This window comes from Balaenoptera ricei, chromosome 14, assembly GCF_028023285.1.
Source record: "Balaenoptera ricei isolate mBalRic1 chromosome 14, mBalRic1.hap2, whole genome shotgun sequence".
Classification (NCBI taxonomy): Eukaryota; Metazoa; Chordata; class Mammalia; order Artiodactyla; family Balaenopteridae; genus Balaenoptera; species Balaenoptera ricei.
The window spans coordinates 14,860,476-14,884,463 of NC_082652.1; the positions used below are offsets into that span (position 1 = coordinate 14,860,476).

At 50.5% G+C, this 23,988-nt stretch overlaps 1 protein-coding gene across 1 annotated transcript in view; it reads left to right on the forward strand.

Moving 5' to 3' along the window:
• Positions 1 to 23,988, forward strand: part of RBM19 (RNA binding motif protein 19) — a 124,509-nt gene that overhangs the window by 36,551 nt on the left and 63,970 nt on the right. Inside the window, exons 19-21 of the mRNA XM_059894218.1 lie at positions 646 to 725; positions 3,784 to 3,839; positions 6,484 to 6,600. Of these exons, the coding sequence (XP_059750201.1) occupies positions 646 to 725; positions 3,784 to 3,839; positions 6,484 to 6,600 (253 nt within the window). The remainder of the gene's footprint in view (positions 1 to 645; positions 726 to 3,783; positions 3,840 to 6,483; positions 6,601 to 23,988) is intronic.

Genomic DNA, 23,988 nt, shown 5'->3' on the forward strand with positions numbered 1-23,988 from the left:
CTTATTCTTGTGTGCCCTCAGTTATACATATTTACATTCAGGAAGCAAGGTTCTCTATAAATTTTGGAGATACCCCTGGCTATCTGAACTCATGCTACTCACGACCCAGCAATAGGGAACCAGAGGAGTTCTAATAATGTGGTCACAACCTCCCTCTCCCAACCGTACGTCTGAAAGCCAGGAACCGGGTGTAACTGGGTGGTCAGAAATACTTTGTAAAGAGTAAGCCTTCGGTTCGGCGCACTTGACCTTGATGCATGTGTTCGTTTTATGCATTATGTATGGAAGCAGGGGACTGCCCAGGTAGAGGTTTTCCCGCTTGTCGTGGAGATGGTCATCCCTCCCTCCCAAAGGCGGGATTCTATTATGAAGTTAATTATCACGTGGATCATCTGTTAATTAATAGTCAGCTGGGCCTCAGGTGGCGGCTATATAACCTCGTTGGCTGATTCTTCAAGACGACTGGTAGTAAATGGCAAGCCGGGAGCTGGGATCTTTTTGGGAACAAAGAGGGGCATGAAGAAATGAGAATGTCGAGGGGCCGTCCAGGGGCCCCTTGGAGCCCTTGAACTTGGTCTGGTGCACCTTCTTTGTTTTCCCCCCTGCCTGGCGCCCCAGTACGATTCCCACCTCTCTCTCTTTCAGGAGTGCTGCTGTCCATGGGATTTGGATTCGTGGAATACAGGAAACCAGAGCAGGCCCAGAAAGCTCTCAAACAGCTCCAGGTAAGTGGGGATTCTCAGCCGAGGTGCACGGGGGCGCGAGGCAGGCGGTGCGGTATCCCGTCAATCTTCTGAAATTGAGTAGGAATGCAGATCAGTCCGCATCTTCCCAGGCCCATTGCTTTCTCCAGTTCCCTAGGGGACTGTGGCCCACGGCCTTGAAACTTCCTCAGCTCCCCACAGTCACTGCAATGCATTCCTTCAGTCTGCAACTCTTGATCAAGAGCCTGGTTTGTGCCAGACCTCAGGGAGATGGGTGAAGCAGACCTCTGAAGAAATACGCCAAGACCGGGTCGTGAGAAGTGCTCGGATGCAGATAAAGCAGGCACTGTGGTGAGGGAAGGCTACTTTAGATCGCGTGGTCAGGAGAGGCCCTCTCTGAGGACGTGACAGTTGAGCTGACACCTAATTGGCAAGAAGGAGTCAGCTGCACAGAGATCTCGGAGCAGCACGTGCAAAGGGTCTGGGGCAGGGACTCTGAGGCAGGAGTGAGCTTACTATGTTTGAGGAGCAGAAAGAGGCCAGTGTGGCAGCGACAGGGTACAGGGTGGGAGGTGTGTGGAGCTGGATCTTGCAGACCTTTTATGGACTGTGGAATTCAACAGAGGCAGTGCGATCCCATCAGAGGGCTTGGAGCACTTTGGGGAAGGATCTGATTTCTGCTGCAGAACAGTCTCTCCAGCTGCTGTATGTAGGGTGCATCATAGGAGGGCAGGTGGGAGACCGCTGAGTCCTCCAGGCACAGGTCAGGGTGGACGCAGTGAAAGTGGGGAGAAGGGGGCTGAACGCAGAGGTGTTTGGGACACAGACTCATGTCCTACTGAGAAAGGAGTGATGCCCTCCTGCTAGGTCGAAGTGCAGGGACAGATCAGGGCTCTGGATGGCAGGAAGGGAGCTGAGGTTACAGGGAGCAGAACAGAGCCCCAAAGTGGGCCAGGCCTCAGCTTAAGACATGTCCTCAGCACCTTCCCTGACACCCCACATCCCCAGGCCCTTCGGTGGCAGGAAGGGGACAAGGAACAGTGCTTTCTCACGAGCCTGTTTCTTTCTGGAGGCCCGCTTGCTCCGGGGGTCCAGGATCCTTTTTAAACCCTATTCAGAATGTCACGTGTCTGTATAGGCCATCCAGGCAGCGGCAGCAGTAGATGGAGTTGACCAGGGCCGAGTTTACAAGCGAGCGCGTAGCAAGCTGCACGCCCTCCCAGCTCCCATTCTCTCTGAGACGTGGGCTTGGGCCTGCACAGCTGGGCTGGATACCGGTGAAAAGGGCACCCATACCGGCCCACCCCCCTGTGGAGCCTGGGTTTATAGGGACCCTCCAGGTGATGCAGTCTGTCCCAGTAGAGCTTGCTAGTCAAGCGAAAGGCCTTGGGGGTTATAGGAAATGTAACTGGGCACTTAGCCGATATGATCGTTTCTGTAGAATTTTGATGACCCTCCCTTTGGCCCAAAGCAACTCCAGGGAGGGCTGAATTGGGCTTGGGTGGGGTGATGGGGAGGGATGGCCTCTGGGGCCTCTGCTCGCACTTGGAAAGGCTCTCTGCTCTCCACCTCACATGCCCACGGGGCCAGGCTAGCTGTGTAAGCTAGCGACGGGGCCGGCATCACCCAGAACAGAACCTGGGCACCCGTGCCCTTTCTAACGGGGCAGCCACCTCTTGGCCTCAGCCAGTTACTGCCTGATGGGCAGGTGGGCCCCAGCCATACCAGATCTTCTCTGGTTTTTTGTTTTGTTTGTCGTTTGTTCAAGAGACACTAGAAATCCAACTTTTTTTTTTTTTTAACATCTTTATTGGAGTATAATTGCTTTACAATGGTGTGTTAGTTTCTGCTTTATAACAAAGTGAATCAGTTATACATATACATATGTTCCCATATCTCTTCCCGTTTGCATCTCCCTCCCTCCCACCCTCCCTATCCCACCCCTCTAGGTGGTCACAAAGCACCGAGCTGATCTCCCTGTGCTATGCGATTGCTTCCCACTAGCTATCTATTTTACATTTGGTAGTGTATATATGTCCATGCCACTCTCTCACCCTGTCACATCTTACCCCTCCCCCTCCCCATATCCTCAAGTCCATTCTGTAGTAGGTCTGTGTCTTTATTCCCGTCTTGCCACTAGGTTCTTCATGACCTTTTTTTTTTTCCTTAGATTCCATATATATGTGTTAGCATACTGTATTTGTTTTTCTCTTTCTGACTTACTTCACTCTGTATGACAGACTCTAACTCCATCCACCTCACTACAAATAACTCCATTTCATTTCTTTTTATGGCTGAGTAATATTCCATTGTATATATGTGCCACATCTTCTTTATCCATTCATCCGATGATGGACCCTTAGGTTGAAATCCAACTTTGTCATTAGATGTCGTGTACTCATTTAACTGGATTTCAGCTCTGCACGCCCAGTGGTCTGTCTTTCTCTTCCGTGTAATTCAGGAGCCTGTCAGATTCTACCTTGCACACATTAGAGTTATGTTCTGTGCCTCGCTGTGTGCTACATACGGGCATATTACCGCAAAGAACTGTTTATACGCAGCTACGTGTGCTGTATTTTATGGGAGACTTAAAGGATTTTCAAGGGTAATTTTGCTAATACACCAGTTTTGCCTTAAGGGACCCATGTTAAGAGCCTAGCTTTAGATGCATCTCTGCTGTGATTTAGAATTTTTTTTTTAACAGCATACAGTCCAAACCAAACTCTCTCTCTGCAAGCCAGACCAAAGGGGCTTACTTTGCCTGAAAATGCTTGTAAACAATGGAAAATTCTGTGCCCCTTGAATGGCTTAAAGGTCAGGGCCCACTCGTGGCTCCAGAGGACTTGGAGGGCTGGGTCTCCATAACCACCAGCTGCTGCCCGGGCTCAGCGGGAACCACTTCCAGGAAAAGCCCTTCTCTGTCCTTGACTCCAGCGGGCTTGTCTCCTGGGAACAGTCAATGGCCCCTCGAAGTTCTCTCTCCCCTCACTCAGCCGAAGCCCACTCCGGTGAAGGACAGGGCTACGGGTGAGTGCTTCTGAGAGGACAGAGGGACAGGCTGTGTTGTCTCATCTCTCAGGGTCACGTCATGGACGGCCACAAGCTGGAAGTGAGGATCTCAGAACGAGCCACCAAGTGAGTCTACACTGCCCCCCTCTTCCTTGGATTGAGTCCGTCCCTTTTGTGTTGGTGCCGGTGCCCTGGAGGGTGTCTCATGGTCTTTGAACATCCTACCCCACCCAACACCCCCTCACCCTGGGACCCCTTCCTAATTAAGGAGGTGTCCCGCATGCCAGCTCCGATACCCATTTCCCTGGTAAACTGGGACCGTGCCAGTCCCCGGAGTAAACGTGTTAGTACACATCTATTATAACAAAAGGAACACAGGCGGGAGAAGCAAGCAAAACCCACTTATCTTGGCCCTATAAATAAACCCAGGGAGACTTGCAAGTTGCTGGAGCCTTGTACGAACCAGAAGCAGTGATAAAACCTAGACGTCTCGCATCATGGGGCTTGCTTTCTTGGAGCTGGACAGCGGTGCCCAGAGACGGCCTCCACTTAATTTGAAAGAGATTCAGTAGATGTTAGAGATGGAGACAGACCACTGGACCCAATGACCAGTTTCCTAAAGTAGTGGCGGTCTCTTGGGAGTTTTAGTTTTGCCCCTACATCTTCACCCTTGCAAGTCCTAATTGAACTAATACACTGGAGGTGCTTTGAACAGTGCCCGGCATGTAACGCGTATCTGGGGTCAGCCTTTATCATTGTTGTCATTGTCAATCCCATCTGTCCGCCTCAGGTGATGAAGTGACGCCTCTAACAATCCTTGGGCTGGTTTAAGATATTTATTTGATGGTTTTCAGCAAGTCGGTCATTTGTTGTGGTCGTTGAGCAGATTAGCTGCCAGTGAGCTGACCTGAAGCTGCCGCTATCTCTTCCTTCTCTCTCTGTTTTTTAATGCTGCCTGTGAAGCCAGCCTCGGCCACCTCTGGTGGTGTCCACCCATCCCAGGCCATTCCACGCTGAGCATCCTTAGCCAGAAGAAGCTTGGTGTGGGAGCCCCCAGAAGCTAACGTGAATTAAGAGTGGGGGGTGGGGGGCGGTCCAAGCTTTGTGCCCTGCAGCTCTGGGTTCTAATCCAGGGGCTGTGTGACCTTGGGCGGGTGATTTTGCCCATAAAGTAAAATGTGAAAACTGGAGGCTGTGCATGAAGCATCTAGCACATGCCCAGCACGTGATCACTCAGCCAGTGGTGCCGGCCTTTCTTCTCAGTCCCCTGACCAGGGAGTCAGGCTGAAGTCACCTTGCAGCCTCTCAATTCCTAGGCAGTGTTCATTGAGTCTTTCTTTTATTCAACAAAAAATTACAGAAAGCCTACTGGGCACCAGGCACTCTTCCCAGGAGCTGGAGAGGGAGATTCCTCGTGGGGTTTACATTCTAGGGCAGCGCTATTTGATAGAAGTTTCTGCGGTGATGAAAACATCCTATAATGTTCTACATCTGCACTGCCCAGCATGGTAGCCACTTGCCACACATGGCATTTGAGCTCTTGAAACGTGGCAACTACCACTGTGTTAATTATCTAGTGTTACATAACCAAGTATCCCAAAACTTAACAGCTTAAAACAGCAAACATTTATTATGTCACAGTTCCTGAGGGGCAGGAATTCAGGAGCAGCTTAGCTGGGAAGTTCCGTCTTGGCATCTCTTATGAGGTTGCAGTCAAGACGTTGGCCAGGGCTGCAGTCTCATCTGAAGGCGCAACTGGGGTTGATGGATTCACTTGCAAAATGGCACATTCATATGGCTGTTGGCAGGAGGCCTCAGTTCCTCACCACGTTGGCCTCTCCCTAGGCTTGCACAAGTGTCCTTACAGCCTGGCAGCTGGTTTCCCCCAGAGCAAGTGATCCAAGAGAGAATAGGGAGGAAGCAGCAATGTCTTTTATGACCTAGTCTCAGAGCAGGAGAGGAGTACACAAGGGGCATGAATACCAAGAGACAGAGACCATTGGGAACCATCTTGGAGGCTGGCTAGCCCAGCAACCGAGGAGTTGAATTTTTAATTTTGTGTCATTTTAATATCGATTTAACTGTTAGCCACGTGCAGCTGGTGGCTGCCACGTTGGACGGCACAGCCCTAGAGGACAGACCGTAAAGAGAAACATGACTGAATATGTAATATGCTCTTGGATAGTGATGAGTGCCAGGAAAATCGAGCCAGGGGTGGGGGTGGGAGTGGGCTGCTATTTTAGTGGAGACAGTTAGGGAGGAGGTGACCTGGAGCAGACTTGAAGTGAGTCATAACCGTCCTCATAATCACAGCCGGCATCTTTCTGGGCACCTGCAAAGAAAGAGACAGAGGAGACTGGGTTTAAGGAGAAGAAAGAGACAGAGGAGACTGGGTTTAGGGAGAAGAAAGAGACAGAGGAGACTGGATTTAGGGAGAGACTGCCCCCACCCCCATCAGAGTTCTGTCCTCAAGTCCCTGCTAGCCCCTGAGTGTCTCAGATGAAGGGCAGCAGACACCCCAGGGTGGGATGTGCCGACTGGACATCCACAGCTGCTGGGGGGGAAGATAATTAGGCTGCGTGCCACCCAGGGGAGCCCGCCTCCTTCCCCTTTCCTCTCAGCCGCGTCCACGCAGAGTCCCCGAGTCCCTCACCTGAGCAGAGGACCAGAGCATCAGTGCTGGGGGGGGGGGAGGGGTCCGGTGGAGTCAGCAGAGGGCAGCAGCTGCCGAGGCCCCGAATGACCTGAAGCCTCTCCCCTGACCCTCCAGGCCAGCCCTGACATCCGCTCGGAAGAAACAAGTGCCCAGAAAGCAGACAACCTCCAAGATCCTGGTGCGGAACATCCCCTTCCAGGCTGACAGCCGCGAGATCCGCGAGCTCTTCAGGTGAGAGGCGCTGGTCCGGTCCGCGGGGCCGTCGTGTCGGGGGGAGCCTGCTGGGCCTTCGTGTCCTCGATGGTCTGCCGAAGGCCAGCGCGGTGGCCTCTCAAAGGTCGTCTTCTGGCTGCCTTTGATGTGTCTCCCTTAATCTCAGACATTGCTCTCCAGACCGCTGGGCAGAAACATGTCCAAACAGGGCAGTCAGTCTTCTTCATCCCCACCAGCGACCTGCAGGAGGGGCAGGGACCCAGGCGGCTGACGCCCAGCTCTGCCCATGATCTGCCTGAAATCCTGCCGCCCAAGTCATCCTTTGGTTTAAGCCAGTGGCCCAATACCTTCTCTGCACATTTGAATCACCTGGTGACTTTTATAAATACACCTTTGCTCAGGCTCCGCCCCCAGAAAGTTGCAATCGGTTGGTCAGGGGTGGAGCCCAGATGCTGGTATTTGGATCAGAGCGCCCCAGGGGATTCTGATATCCAGCCAGGGTCGGGCAGCACTGGTCTGCACTGCTGTCTATGGAAAGCGCGCTTTGAGATGAGGGAGGATCGCCTGCCGAAATAATGCAGTCCACCAGCAGCTGCTACAGCACAGGAGTCAAAACTCAGAGGTCTCTTGGGGGCCAGGCAGCAAACAGCCTGGCAGAGCAGACTGGGTGGGAACTGGCCGACTGGAGGGCCAGCGGAGATGCTGGGCAGGGGCGCAGATGTCGTAGGACCAGTCCTTCCCGCGTTTTGAAAGAGAAACTGGCAATCTGGATTCTTGAGTTGGAAAACTAATTCATTTTCTAAAAACACTCTGTGTGGGACAACGTCTACCTGAGTACCTGAGTACATTACACTGTTTGGTTTTTCAGATAAGTTAGGTATCACGCAGCACCAAGCCTTGGATGAAACGTCTTTAGAGAGAGGGCATAAGGGGCAAACGTTTATAAAGCCAGGGCACTCTCCAGGCGTGTGCTGTGTGGCACAGAGAACAGACCCTTCTAGCTCTCAGAACCTAAGGCAGATGACATTGGCCCCAACCAAGCAGATCACGGAAGCTCAGCTGCAATCTAGGAGTGTTCTGGGGACCGACAGCCCTGTGGCCTGCATAGGGGTGAACATTTAGGATTCCGTGTACTAGACCTTGTTTGTTTAACCTGCATTTGTCCGGTTCTGGCGTGAAGATCAGGAGAGCTAAATCCCGATTAGGATTACCAATTAGCATCTTGCCAGGTCAGCTGTGGTTGCAAAATAGAAGTCCTAGATTTTGGAGACTGGAAAGTTAGTGTTATCTTTGTGTGAAATCTACCCTCTTTGCTCCTACTCTGTGGTGTAAAGAATGGGGAACCACTTGAAGGGTCTGCTTTAAAAATCCCTCTCGTCCTCCCCCCCCCCATTCTAAATCATACACTGGCACACAATTCATTAACAGACATTCGCCCAGTGCTGATGCAAAGACGGGGACCCTGTCGATTTCTTAGTAGCAGGGTCTTAGCTATGATCCCAGGGTCCCCTGCGTGGTAGTAACAGCCTGGTAAGGTGGGGTCACCATCTGCAGGAGGCTGTTTTCCATCTCCCAGCGTCTGGGGAGACGAGTCAAGAGGAGTGGGTCGCCGTCACGAGAAGGTATGTATCCCGAGCCTCGCACGGCCGCTGGTTTCAGCCATGCTCCTGCTTTTTAAAGAGTCCAATTTAAGAACTGCCAGATCAAAACGGGATTGCTCTGAGCAGCACGTGTTGATCAGGAAACAACATCCTGCCGAAATGACAGTTTCGCTTGGTTCCGCAGTCTGTTGAGGGTGACACTTATCCAGGGAAACAAAAGACCGCAACGGGAAGGGAAAAGCGCTTTGTCTGATCTCACGTTTTATGTTTATTTTGAGAAGACAGGGAATTAGTGTCCCCCGAACATCATTACATGTGGTGTCTCGTCTTCCTGCCATTGTTCTGGTGGTAGTTTTCATCAACCCCTGGAAATCCAGAGCCTGCTTGGAGCCTGGCTTTGTTGTGCGTTCTGGCCGGGGGTTTGAGGCCGTTCCGAGTGCGGGCAGCAGGGGTCGCTGTGAGCCTTCTCTGGGAGACAAGCTCCGCCAGGAAAGCACAGACCCAGTTTCAGACAAAGCCAGTGGCCGGCAAAGGTCAGAGCCAGGGGAAGATGTCAGGGTTTAGGGGAACCAGTCCAGTCCATTTTGCCAGGCAGTTTTCATGGAGTTATCCCACCGGGCATAATCAAAATCACCAGCTCGCTGTGTGTTGGGCTCTGCTACACGCCTTCCTATGCTGTATCTTTTATTAAGCAGCAGAGCAGCGCTGCAGAGGAGGAATGCTGTTATCCCTTAGTGGAACCACCATCCCGCACGTGTGTCGTCTGCACCAGGCACTGTGCTAGGCGCCCGGCACGTAGCCATTTCAGGGGAGACAGGGTCCTCTCTCAAGGAATTCACTCTTTGTGAAGGACCAGGAAGGAAAGCGACAGTGACAGTCGCACAGTGACACACCCGGGGTGTGAGGGCATGAGTGCAGCGCCGTGGGAGGGCACGGTCTGGTTCTTGAGACAGCCCGCTGGGGGACAGCAGCTCGCCCGCCCTCCCCCGCCGCTGGGGGCCCTGCCCGTGCACTGGGGGCAGTGGTTTCTCAGCCGAGGCGGTGTTTGCCCAGGCCTTTCCTGGAGGCCACCAGCCTTCCATCCGGGCCTCACTGCACCACACCCCAACCCCTTAAACCCAGCCCGTTGGGTGCCAGGAGGCCCTGCAGATCCATGCCTCTGCGGGATCGTCCTCTGGGCCAATTGGAGGCTCGCCCTTTAGAAAAGTCAGAGAGTAGACACAGCAGTGAATTAGGAGACGGCAGTTCTCTCTCTGCCGCCCCCTTTCTGGGCCTCAGTTTCCCCTGGCATAAAACAGTAGTCATAATACTGGTGATAACATGTGCTACGAATTGTGATAATGATGCTAGCGTTTATCATTATCATGAAGTAGATTTTTCGAGCGCGACCTCTGTGCCGGGCTCCGTGGGCTGAAGCGCTTTGCCTGATTACAGCCCCGCGGAGTGCTTGTCATCGGCTCCATTTCCCAGTGAAGAAACCAGCTCCAGAGCCCAAATCCCTACCCACTGGGTTGTCGGATGGCTCGGGCTGGCACCCAGCTCCCTCACCATGTGGCTGCCTCAAGGGCTGTTAAAAGGATTAAGTGAGATTATGCATGTGGGGCACTTAATACAGCACCTGGTATGGAGTGGGTAGTTAGCTAGCATTAGCTGTGGTTATTAAACAGCACAAAGCCAGCGGCTCCAGGCTCTGAACCCAGGGCAGGTCTGACTCTAGACAGAGCCCGTGTCACAGTAGTGCTGAATCCTTGGAAGTTCTCTGCAACATATCCTTTTTTTTTTGTTTTTTCCTCTTTTCCCTAATTATCTCCCTCCCTCCCAGCTCCCCGCGCCCTCCACTGTAGCCCTCTCCCCCTCCAGCTAGGTTCTGGGGCAGAGAGGGTCAGCAAGGAAAGTGAGACACAGGGCGAGGCCGAGCTGGTCCTCCTCAAGCCCTGAAAGGAAATGTGGAGGACAGACCGGGGTTCCCCAGACCGTGCAAGGGTACACATGGATGCAGGGAGCCGACGCCTCAGCCCACAACCAGAGCAAGGATGGCAGTGGTCCTCGGCTCACCCAGCAGGTGCCCACAGTCTTAAGTCAGTATCGTTCCAGAAGAAGAAAGATGTAACGTGGGCATCCCCCTGCTCTCCGGGTTGACTGTGGGGTAGGTGTGTGTGCGCATGTGCATGCCTGTGCTAAGTTGTTTTGCTAAGTTGTTTTTTGTTTCACATCTTTATTGGAGTACAGTTGCTTTACATCGTTGTGTTAGTTTCTGCTGTACGACAAGGTGAATCAGCTATACGTATACACATATCCCCGTATTCCCTCCCTCTTGAGCCTCCCTCCCACCCTCCCTAAGCTGAGTTGTTTTTTTATCCTTTTCCTGCCTCCATCCGAAAGCCTGGACTTGAAAGACCCCAGGGCAGAAGTGTGGTTCAGAGAACAGCCCCTCGGATACCTCCATGGAGCCAAAGTCCGTTCGCTCAGTGGAAGCCTCTGCATTCAGGGCCTCCCGTCCTGACGCACAAGCGCGTGTGTGCAGAGCCAGAGCATTTGATGGAAGGGTCTCATTCCCACCCACATTTCAAGTGATGGCGCTGAGATAGCAAAGACCCCTTGGGAACCAGGTGGCTAGTGCCCGCGAGCACCTAGGAGGCCTCGGACACTGAGCTGACCACATCCTGGGCACTCATGGTATCAGTGTGTCTTCAGAACAGCCCGGCCTGGTGGAACTATTGTTGTGTCCATTTTCTAGATGAGGAAACTGAGGCACAGAGAGGTCAAGGGGCTGTTGCTAGAAGGACCCTCAGCTTGCGCATTTCTTTTGTACTCCAGGGGCAGCCTTGATTTGAGGCACCTGGTTTCTGGAAGGCAGTGATCTTCCAAGAAAGAGGTTCTCCAGGCAGGGCCAGCCTCGTGAACATCTGACCTGTGTAGTCCCTCAAGGCCTCACACTTGGTTTCATGCTCTCCTGTCGCCATCTTGAAATTCTTAATTTTCCAACAAGGGGCCCTAAATTCTCATTTTACACTGGGCCCAGCAAGCTACGTAGCCAATCCTGCCCGCAAACCAATGGAAAGATCAGGAGATTCGGAGCCAGAGTGTAGTTTGGCAGTCGGCCAGCCTCAGTTTCCTCATCTGCAGGAGAGGATTGACAGTCACGCCCACTTCTCCTCCCTCCCCAGGCAGTGAAAGGCTCACCTGAGAAGCAGGTGCTGCCGTTGATTCAGTGCCTCTCTCCTCACTGCCTCTCTCCTTATAGCAAAGGTTGCAAATTAGCAGGGTAGGTGCGGCCCCGGGTGTGGCTTACTTGGGCCCACGCAGTGTTGGGGTCAGGGTGGTGGGGACGAGTTGGTGTCCCGTATTTGCCGAGCATGGGGTTTCACATCCAACCCTGGTTTCTGACCTGGGAAGAAAAATCGACAGATCTGACTCCGTCAGGCCCGGGTTCCTATGTGGCCTTGGCCGTTGCTCTTCGTAGTGGCTGCTCACACCTGCTCTTGGACTTCCCACCCGGCCCGCTTCGCTCTTTCTTACCCACCAGCCTGGTAGACACAGAGTTTATGATTCCTGGCTGAGCATCACAGCGGATATGGGGACCAGACAGCCCCTCTCTGGCCCCTCCCCCTCCTGCGACTTCACTTACAAGCACCCCGAGTAATGTATCGCGTTCAGCGATCCTGCCCCTTAAAGGCTGGCCTCGATTTGAAAAATGTCCACAGCACAGAGGCATCCTTCTTAGGTGATGATGATGGTATAGCTGAAGTCTACGGTGCAGTCAGATAAGGACATGCAGCTTGGGTCCAGCCCGCCTGGGTTCATGTCCCACCTCCACCACTTCCTAGCTGTGTGACCTTGGGCAAGTCACTTTCCCTCTCTGTGTCTGTTTCCTCATCTGGAAAATGGGCATAGACCTCCAGATGACATATAACCTCAGCAGGCAGTTATAAGGATTGGTTTTGGGAACAGTGCCTGGCACAGAGCAAGCAGAGTTAGCTGGAATTCTTGCTGTTGAAAATGAGGCCTTCAGCTCACCCTTCCGCGGGCTCACTCCCAACCCCCCCAGCCAGGGTAGCTTGGCCTGTCCTCTTCTCCCGCGGCCCCCATCCCCATTCCACCCAGCACGCCTCACAGCTCCCTTTGGAGTGCTGTCCATGTGGCTGTTTCATGTCCCTCACCCCCCACCCCCAGACACACTGTCTGGTTTGCTGCAGTGGCCACAGGCCCCTGGTACGTAGATGGTTCTCAGTAAATGTTTGCTGATCACATAGATTTAACTGTGCAAAGCCTTGCCCTATGGAATCTGATAAAGATAGGGCGTGTGAGACACAGAGAGGTTAAGGAGTTTGCCCAGGGTCACACAGCTCTGAAGCGGCACAGCCAGGTCTTTCTCACTCTGGAGCCCCCTCACCCCCACCCCTGGGGTACTGTCCCCAGAGGTCAGGGATGTCAAGTGGGAGCCGCTGGCAGAAACGCCGCCATCTCTGGCAGGCTAGGCCTTTGGCTGCAGGCTACAGATGGAGAGCTTTTCATCTGAGCCTTTTTTTTCCCCCTTCCTCAGAGGTGTGAACCACCTGCCAGGGGTGTGAATGGGTGAGCTCACAACAGGTGTCTGGAGGCCTTAATTACTGGGCTTGCATCTCCTGTCCCCGGTGCACCTGTTGTGCCCACTTTGTGGGCAGCGTCTGTCCGTCCCAGGCCTCCTTTCCTCCTCATTTCCTCTCGCAGTGACCGTGACCGTGGAGGAAGGGCTGAAGACAGCTTGCCTGCCGAGTTCCTCTCACGCGCTCCCCCCTTGTCCCCCGCCCAGTGGCAGGGTCACTGCCTGTTTAACTCCTGGTGGTCAGCAGCACTTTTCCAAAAGCTGCAAGCCCTGTAACCTGCTCTCCGCAGGGGCCCGGGACTCATGGGGCCACTTCCCGTTCATTAGGGAGAAGCTCTGCAAAAAACAGGCTCGGGCAGTTCACAAGAGCCAGCCTGGACCATTCCAGAAGGGGGGTTGGGGTGGGGGGTGGCGGAGAAAACCCTCAGCCAGGTTCTGAAAGGGGGGTGGGGTAAGGAGGGCGCAGCTGTCCCCAGGTGCCTCCCCACCCCCGCTCATCTCCCACCAAGTGTACCCCCGCAGAGCGACCCTAAAAAGGCACTGCATCCACTGATCAGACCCAGCTGTGCTCATTCATTGTCTTGTTGTCCCTAGCTGCTTTTAGGCTGCAGCAGCAGAGTTGGGTAGTTATGACAAAGACCAGAGGATCCACAAGGTTATAAAATACTATCTGGCCCTTTATGGGGGGGAAGTTTGCTGACCCCTGGACTAAATTAAACCCAGGGCCTGCAGGGAGATGGGGCATGCCCTAAGGGGTTTTGGTTCTGTCTTCTAGTTTTAATTACACACATAAGGTATTTTTTTCTTCCCCCTTTTATGAGACATACAAACGTTACAGGTAAAGCTATAGCCCCACTGACCCTGCTGAAGACAAGGTCTCAGCTCAGAGAATTGCTGTGTTCATTTCTGCAAACCACGTCCCCACTCTGACTTGTTTTTCTCATCAGCGGTATCCCTGCTTCTCTGACTTTGCTGGGGGTTTTTTTTGGTTTGTTTTGTTGTAGGACTGTTTTTTACAAGCAGTTTTAGGTTTACAGCAAAATTGAGAGGAAGATATAGAGATTTCCCACATGCCTCCTTGTCCCCGTGTGTACGTAGCCTCCGTGACTATCAATCAGCATCCCCGCCAGAGTGGGACATTTGGACTCAGTGAATGTGTAGTTTGCAGCATTTTGTCTTTTTTGAGTAACACATGCTCCTGGGAACATTCTTGTGTATGTCTGTTGGTGGCCATGTGCATGCTCTTCTATAGGTTGTACCTGTAGGAGTGGAATTGCTGGGTCATGGGGTGTGCGTATTTCAGCTTCAGTAAATATTGCCAAGCAGGTTTCCAAAGTAGTTGTATCAGTTTGCCCTTCCTCCATGAGTGTTCTGGTTGCCCCTTGTCCTCGCCAGCACTTGGTAGTGTATGTCTTTCTCTTTCTAGGCGTGTCTGGTGAGTATACAATGGCATCGTCATGTAATATTAATTTGTGCTTCCCTGATGGCTAAGGAAATCAAATGCTTTTTCATACATTTATCATGATTTGGCTATACTCTTTTGTAGAATGCCTATTCAAGTCTTTTGCCCATTTTTAAAAATTGGATTGTCTTTTTTTCTTATTAATTTTCTTAATTACTTTTTATATAATTTTATATATTCTGGGTTCAAGTCCTTTGGTGGATATATGATTGCATCCCCTCCCTCTCCCATTCTGTGGGTAGCTTAGTGGTGTCCTTGGATGAACTGAGTCTCTTAATTTTAAATATTGTCAAGTTGTCATTTTTTCGCTTCCTGGTTAGAACCTTTTGTGTCCTATTTAAGAAATCTTTGCCTCCTCCAAGCTCATGAAGATAGTCTCCTATGTTTTCCTCTAAAATCTTTGACCTTTCACAGGTAGGTATGTAATCCATCTGGAATTGATTTTTGTGTATGGCGTGAGGTAGAGATCAAGGGACATTTTTTTTTCCCACATGGAGATTCACTTGGTCCAACATCATTTATTGCAAAGACCATTCTTTCCCCTCTGCTCTGCAGTATTGATTTTGTCATAAATCAGGTGACTGTGTATGCGAGGGTCTGTTTCTGGACTCTCTAATCTGTTCCACGGGTCTGTTTGTCTACCCTTGTGCTAATACGCACTGTCTTAATTACTGTGGCTTTGTAATAGCTTGCTCTGTGGTGTCTTTGTTCTTCAAGACTGCCTCGGCTGTTCTCGGCCCTGTGCTCTTCAGGTCTTTGTGTTTTATTCCTCAGCAGCTGGAGGTTCTGAGTGGAGGGAGTGGTGGGATCTGACTTCCATCTGTGAAATATCTCGTGAGGAGACCCGAAGGGAGGTTTTCGCAGTCCCCTGGGCCAGAGGTGATCGTGGCTTGGACCAGGTGTCAGCCGTGGAAGTGGGGTGTCAGATCGGTGCCGGGGGGTGCATTTTCAGAATCCTGCTGATGGCTTTAATGAGGACCGTGATGCAAACAGGAGTCAAGAATGACCCCTATATTTAGGTCCTAAGCAACGAGCTGGACGATCTGGGGTCAGGGCAGTCCGAGGGAGGTGTCAGCTCCACTCCGCACGCCCACCCTTTCCTCACCCTCGATGCATCACACATAACAGGGGCCACGGCGTGGTGCCAGAGTTGCACTTCTCAGTTGATCTGTCCACGTGTGTGCATGTGTTTGGGGGTTCGGCAGCACCTCCGGCTCAGGGCCGCCTGTTAGCTGCGTGGACGTCAGCTGTAGCAGCGGCATCGCTCTGTCAGTATCCCTCATGGGCGTGTTCTCTGCCGTGAGAGGGAGGACTGTTGACAGTACTCCGGATGTTTGCACAGCCCTTACCAGCCGGCCCTGCCGGGGCCTGAAGTGCCTTTGTGCTCATGATTTCATTTGTTTCTTCCCGCACAAGCCTGGGGAACAGCCGCTGATGAGGCAGATGGCTGCATAGCCATAAAACCCCAAGCAAGTGGCAGAGTCGGATCCATGCTCCCAGTCACTCCCTTTCTCTGCTCCTGTTCCCGTGGCACATTCAAGGGATAGAGACGTGCCTCTTCTCACGTATCCATGTGGCTCATATCTATTAAGTCCTTGGAATATACCTCTGATTTTCCATGTCTATGATGCTTATCAAGACCAATCTATAAATACGTAACATGTGCTCACTGTGAGCTAAGTACTGTGCCCATTTCAAAGTGCCTGCTTCTGCCTCTGGGATCACTACATTCTAAGAAAATGAGGGGCCCACCTGGGAAGATGATTATAGTTACAAGGCAGAAACAAAAAAATGCAGAGGAATCAATTCTTCCATTAAGGGACTGTCCCAAAGACAGAATGCAGGAGTCCTTGCCTAACCTCTTTTTATTTGGGAAAAAGATCTGGGGTTCTGAATGGACTCCAGGGTTCACACGAGCCAGCTGTAGAATGCAGCTCAAAGGACTTACATGGTCCAAATCCCAGAGGTCCCATCCCCACCCTGTGGTGTGACCACATCTTGGATCCAGCTTTTAATGTGGGGGTCCCTTGGTTTAGAGGGGAGAGGTGTGAACTAACCAGGCTATAGCAGATTAGAGGAGCCTGCAGGGCGGAGACGCACAGCAGATGTTACTGGGAATCAGATTTCCACTCAGAGGAATAACAAGCAGATACACACTCCTGTCAGAATAGCTAAAAGAAAAAAAACAAGAGTAACACAAAATGCCGGCGAGGGTGCAGAGAAACTGGATCCCTCGCGCATTGCTGGTGGGAACGTAAAGTGGTGCAGCTACCCTGGAAAAGAGTGTGGGCAGTTTCGGACAGACAAGACAGGCACTTAGCACGTGACCCAGCAGTTGCCCTCTTGGGCATCTATTCCAGAGAAATGGAAATCTGTGTTCATACAGAAACCGATACACGGGAATCCCCTGGCGGTCCAGTGGTGAGGATTCCACGCTTTCACTGCCCAAGGGCCCGAGTTCAATCCCTGGTTGGGGAACTAAAATCCCAAAAGCCGTGCAGCGTGGCCAAAAAAAACCCCTATACATGTGTCCAACCACTGATGAGTGGGTAAACCAAATGTGGTCTATCCATACACTGAAATGCTATTCTGCCATAAATAAGAATGAAGTACTGATAGCTGCTACACCATGGATGAACCTCGAAAACGTTAAGAAGCCAGATACAAAAGACCACATATTATATGATTTTATTTATATGCAACATCCAGAATAGACAAATATAGAACGAAAGAAAGTAAATTAATGGTTGTTTAGGGATGGGGAAGGGGTTGGGGGTGATGGCTAAAGGATATGAAGGCTGATGAAATTTTCTAAAATGGCTATGGTGATGATTGTTCAACTCTGTGAATACACTGAAAGCTGTGGAATTGTACACTTTGGGCGAATTGTATGGTATATGAATTGCAGCTCAGTAAAGCTGTTGGAAGGAAGGAAGCGGCACACAAATGTTCATAGCAGCTTTATTCATAACGTCCTTCCGTGGGCATGTAGTTAAACTGTGATGCATCCATACAATGGAACATGACTCAGCAATAAAGAGGAAGAAACCATTGATACGTGCAACAACGTGGGTAAATCTCTAGGGAATTATGCTGAGTGGACAAAGCTAATCCCCAGAGGTTACATACTGCATGATTCCATTTATATAGCATTCTTCAAATGACAGAATCACAGAGATGGAGAGCAGATTAGTGGCTGCCTGGGATTAGGTAGGCAAGAAGGGAGGGAGGTGTGGCCATAAAAGGGTAGCACAAGGGATCCTGTGATGCAACCATTCTGTGTCTTGACTGTCGTGGTCACACGAGTGTACATGTGATAAAATTGCATAAACTAAATATGCACACACATGAATACATGCAAAACTGGTGACATCTGAGTAAGGTCAGTGATAGTATTACTGTCAGTTTTCTGGTTGTGATCTGTACTATGGTTTTACAAGATGTTACCATTAGGGGAAACTGGGTGAAGGGTATATAGGATGTCTCTGATTATTTCTTACAACTGCATGTGAGTCTGTAATTATCTTAAAATAAAAAGTTTTTTGAAAACGAATATCCCAATCCATAACAGATAAAAAAAGGCCACTTCTTGAATTAGTGAATTGCCCGTTACAAGGCATAAGCAAATGAAGGCTAAGGTGACTGTTTGTTAAGGATGCTATGAAAGGGATTTCTGATGGAATGGGAGGCCAGGCTCACTCCCTCTGAGACACTTCCACCCTTAAGTATGTCAGCAGTAGAGTCCGTTCTGCCAGAGAAAGGAAAATCCTCTGGGCTGTGGTGTCTGCGGAAGGTGCTCTGACTCTGTGGTCAGAAGGAAATGAACTCTCGGCAGCCTCACAGTTAATAGCCAGGGTGGAAGGGAAATGGGGCACGAGAAATCATCCCAACTTGTATAAAGATTATATCCTCCTTACGACTTAAATCTAGGCTAATTGAACCCCAGGAAATGAAAAGACTGGTCTAGTAAGTATATTTCACCTCCTAGGATCTCTTTTCATTTCGTAGGTTTAGGCACGAACCTGGCTATAGAAAAATATTAAGCTTCAGTTGTTTGCCGTGTGAGGCTGAAGTGTTTCTGCACCCTTTTCAGAGAGCCAGGGAACCCAGGGGACCCCCCGGGCTCTCGTCCGACTGGGCGCCCCCAGGTTCTCTGTCCTGCAGGCTGGGCACAGAGCCCTGTCTCTCAGAGCAGGCCGCCCCCCATTTAAGATCCTGGGAACGCAGCCCCGAGGAATCTGGTAGAGATGTGTTCTGGGTGATATTTGCTTCATTTCGGAGGCCTGCTTTGCAGAAAACCCCACGCCAAACTCTTTGCTTCCCTCTTTGAATGATCCTGCTCCCTGCCTACCAGTACGTCCACCCAGCACTGGTCAGAGGATGTAAAAGTGACTGCAGCACAAACCAGGACAAAGCAGCGCTTGCCCAGGTGGGGTACTCAGGTTACCTGAGTTCTCCTTTTCCATGCTGTCTTGTCCCCCGGTCATCAGAAGTCGGCTGTCAGCTTGGAAAGGAGCCAGTGTGATTTTCCAAGTGAGACCACCTGGCCAGGGAGTCAGGAGACCTGAATTCTGGCCCAGCTCTGCCTGGCACCCGCTACATAACCTTGGGCACTTGGTGACTTCTCAGAGCCTCTGTTTGTTGAGTGAATCGGTGAGGGGGTTGGGCGAGGCCAGCCAGAGCTATCTGCCAGAGCAGATAGCTTCCCCCTCGCAAGCCGACGTAAACCCATTGGTCGTGGCTGCTGGAGTTCTGTCTTGGAGGATCGTGAGGCTGCCTGGGCTCCGCAGGAAATGGCACTGTAATTGATTAGCGATGTCTGCCAGGGACACGGGCGCAGCGTCTGTGATAGGCAAGCAGCTGCAGGTATTCGCCGAAGATTCTGGTATTTATCGCATGTCGCTAGAGCTTTTACGTTTCTGTCTGCCAGACTGACTGGTAGAGCAGTCCCAAACCACAGCCCATGTGGAAGTGGACTTAGCTTTCCTCTTTAAAAAAATAAAAATAAACTGAAAGTCGAGAGGATATTTCTTTCGTTGTTTTCTTCCTTCCTTTGCAATTCCATAGATTTGGTCTTCCATCACAGCTGACATTTCCTTTCGCCCCACGCCTAGACTGATTGCAGAGTAGTTGACAAAGCCCAGACGGTGGAAAGGGGCACCCTGGGGAGAACGTGCGGTTCCCAGGGGAGGGTGGGTGGGGGAACGGGAAGGGTGCTTTGTGCCTGATTCCCACCACAGCCGCCTGCTCTCACTTCCTCTCTCTGCACTCAGTGCCTTTTCAGTTACAAGGTCTCCGCGCTTTGTCTGGGCTTGTTGGGAGGGCGGCAGTCAGCTCATTGTTGCCACCCATAATTGTGCTGTGTGTCACCAGCACCCTGGTGCTGAAAGGCGGTGGGGAGGGAGCCCCAGGAAATCTTGGGAGGCTTCTGAGTAACAACAGGTTCTGAATCCTCTCCTGTCTCAGAGCTTTCCATGGAAAAGGGGTCTTGCCACACTGCTTTTTAGTTAAGAAATAACCCGTGGGTTTAGCAAATATTTACGAAGCATCTCTAATGAGACAGGGGCTTTGCCAGGTGCTGGGTTACAGAAACAAACGTGAACTCCCAGAAGGGAAGGGACTGTCTTGGTTTAAGGAGAAGTGGATACGAGGTTCACTCCATTAAAACCCTCACAGCAGAGGCCAGGTCATACACGTCGTTGGTCTGGTGACAACTTCGCCAGGACTCAGTGTTCGTCTTTGTAGAATGGCAAGATTAACAACTGTATCCAGTTTGCCGTAAGGACAAGGTCAACGATATTGGTAAAGTGCTTGGCCCTTCTGCAGTCCAGAGGATGTTGTGTCTGGTACCCAGAACTCCTAGAATACACTAGGAGGGCACCGCTTACTCCCAGCCCTGCTACTAACTAGCCGAATGCTCTTAGGAAGCTTACCTTATCTTTCTGGTCCTCCCCAAGGACACTCTGAAGTGATGGAGCTTAACGACAGGAAGGTCTCTGGAAGGGTTTTATTTTCAAGGAGCATTTCATAAAATCATGGGCCATGACCGTATTTCTCAAACTTGAGAAATGTATAAAGAGCCCTCCATTTAAAGAAAAAGAAAAATCTCATGGTCCTTCCCCACACAGCGATGATGTAAATATTTTCATTACTATGTTACTTAACTATGTACAAATGTAAAACCCAGAATAAACAGACAACTTATGCTCATGGTTCTCTTAGGACCATAAAACCAAAACACATTTTCAAATTAAATACAAACAAAATTTAAAATCAATAAAATTCAAATTAACAACATTATTTTAGTGTGATGGCTGATGTTGTTTTGCGGAAACCAAATTCAGAATGTGGGTTTTAATATTAGAAAGTTGTAGCCTCAGGTCCAGATCTATAATCGGTTTCGCTACTTTTACGTCAGTCATACTAATGCAGAGGATGCTTATTTGCATAAGTCAGTACGTGCAGGACGGGAACACCGGTTTGAAGGCTTTATTTGCCAGTTCAGCATAATCAGACCTCTCACTTGTCTAAATCTCAGCCAGTCATCAGACACCCCTTTTCGGGCAGTGTCGCTGATTGGTTCTGTAAAGTCATCTTGATCACTTAAAAATAAAAGTTAGCATTATAGTGTCATTGAAAATATCAATGAATGGATAACCAATTTCTTATAGACTTGAGGACAGAAAAGTGTTTCATTGTTCATGCTGGCTAATCGATCTCTTGTTGCAGGTCGGTACGTGTAAACATCAGTTCTGCACGATACAGCATCTGCTCTTACCCTGAGTGCTATCTACTCCAGTTACAGGTCTTTTGAGGTCAGCGTACTTATACCAAGACTCTTAACAGCCCTGTTACAATACACACATATATGCACATATATTAAAAATTACATTATCTAAATGCTAACAGAAAATTTTAAGATTATCCTACAAAAGTAGCTAATCCTCTCCACATCCCTGCCCCTACCCTCATACACATACCCAAATCGATCTGAGAGGCAGTAGACCTCACGATGAGAAACTCTGTTCTATTAAGGAGGCTCTTACCATAGTACAAGTTTTGAGTCCGAGGTACTTGTGGGGTCCACTTAGACCTGTAGATCTTTTTCCCTGCCAAGCCTACTTATGGTTGAAATGCCACTGGTTTTTATGCAGTTCATGCTTGTAGGAGTCACTCATTTGGCTTTGGTCACCCAAAGTTAAATGAAGCTTTTGGAACTCTTTAGCTTGCCCTCCCCATCTGAATTTGCTGGGGAAAGGATGGGGGCCGAGGTGATCATAGAAGGCAAAACAGAAGGCTGCTCAGTGCGGGGGCTTTGTGCTAAATCCAGCACCACCCGTTAGCTTCATGATTCAGAGCACCAGCACTGTAGTCTGTGACCCCCTCCAGAATTGTTCAGTATTCAACCTGTACAGCTGAATGTGGTGCCCCTGGGAGTCCATCAGATCGGTGTTTCAATGTTGGCTCCTCCATCACCCGCTATCAGAGTTGGACAAGTCATTTAAATACCCCGCATCTCAGTATCTGCATCTGTAAAATGGGGACCATAGTACATACTTGTCAGGGTTATTGGGAGAATTCAATGAGGGGATGAAAGTAGAGCCGTTAGCCCAGTGAAGTGGTTCCCAAACTGTGCACCGAGGCACCTTGGGGTGCCTCAGTGAACACACAGGTGCACTGAGGGCTATTTTAGATTTTCAAGAAAAACACAGCAGCAGCAGCAGCCGTGGTGCCAACCACTACTAATTAGTTATTTAGACCTATTAATGGTTTAGACTATCAAGCTGTTATAACCAAACTGTTAGGTGTTTCTTTTGGCCTAGGAATGCCGTGAGAAAATTACTGACGCATCAGGGCACCGTGCATGAACCAAGAAAGTTTGGGAACCTGTGGCCTAGTGTTTGGTACAAATCACAGCTCGATAAAGAGTAGAGATTGTTTTATAATAATATAACCAGAAAGGCTGTGCTGGCCACAGGATTCCGTTTCAGCTCTGCAGACGTCGCACTTGTGGGATTGGTACCCAAGATGACTAGCCTGCGCCTCCTGCCTCCCCTCGTTTCACTTCTGTTCGCTGGTAAAACACATTTCACAACATTGATTTCCCAGCTCAGATTTTGGAACAACCCCAGGCTGCCCGCAGTCATCTCAAAGGGGTGTCGTGAAGCATCCAAAACATAAAAGTCTTAGAAGGAAATTAATTCACTTGAGTATCCATGCCTCACAGAGTTCCTGGCAAGGGCCAGCACCCGCAGTCTGGACCCCGGCATGGGGAAGGGGGACGGCCTTGACCGCCTGATTTCTGCAGAGGACAGCCTTGACCACCCTAAGCCTTTGAAGTGTACACGGCCCCCAGCTGAGAAATCCCTCTGAGCTCTCACAACATCATATGTGATGGGCTGCGGCCCGGGAGGATTTCCCCGGCTTTCCCTGCACTGGAGAACAAAGCACATTGCAGGGAAGATTTGTGAGCCCAGGGCCCAGGGTTTTATGTGTGTGGTTTGGTGTGGTTTGTTTTAATTCCCTTCCTCCTTCTAGCGGCCTCTGGCCGTCTGGCGGGATTGGGGGGTACACCTTAGCCTGCAGATATTAGGTTAAACTGTATGAGCATGCCAGTATGTGGTCAACTTTGACCTGCAAAACAACACTTCTACTTAGTTCAACCTAATGGTAATTGTTCACCCTTAATTGAATCCCTTCCATGCAACCGTCAGTTCCTCGTGTGTGCGCTCTCTTTTTATTAATCTTTTTCTTTTAAAAAAATAAAACTTAGTTGCATAACTAAAACAGGAATATGTTTTTCTTGTTGAAAGAAAGAATGAAGGCCAAAACCCTCGTTCATCAACTGCCACGCCTGGTCGGTGCCACCCTCCTCCCCAGAGAAACTTACATTATCAGTTTGGCAACCCTCCTTCTAGATCCTTCCTTGTGCATTCCATATATATGTGAACCTGAAGACAACATACGCAATTGCGTTGGGTCCATTTAGACCAAAATGGTGCCCTGTTTCATGCATCGTTAAGCGTTTTTCCCTCCTCTGAAACGTATCTTGGCGATCTTTCCGATTTAGTCCCTGTAGCTCTACCTGGTTCTTAATGTCCTACGTTATCTCTTTGCTCCGAGGGAATCATGCACCCCATTTTACAGATGAGGGAAGTGGAGTTCAGAGTGGGGAAAGTCACAGGGCTGGGAGGTGGCAAAGCCACTTCTGAGTCCCAGCCCAGGCTGAATTTTCTCCCGCCAGCAGCCTTCCCCTGTTCCCGAGTCTCCAGCAGCCTGCTCCGTCATCCTTTACAGACTGACGTATTATAACTCCCGCCAACCCAAACCAAGTTGAGGGATGGGGCTTCCTGACAGACCCACCATTCAGGTTAATGGAGAGTTACCATCGATACCATGGATGGCCAATCCAATTTCCAAGGAATTAGAATAGAGTAGAATCTACGTAACGTTGGAACTCGGTGGAGTGTAATTGAATGTTTGACGATCAGGGCCTGCAGGGCCCCGGGTCATCATTAAGAATATCAGTTACCACTGCGCAAGCCGGGCAGAAGCCTTGGTTAATGGGGCGTCCTGGCTGCTGGCCTGAGCGACTCTCATTGCGTATGGCGTCCCCTGCGACAGGCCTTGTCCTCTGGCCGGAAAAGCAGGCTGAGAGAAAGGGGCAGCCCTTATCCAGTATCGGAAAGCTCAGGGACATCTAGGGGTGCATCGCGTGACTTTAACATCGTCCCACTAGGTGCATCCCACCTGAGCTT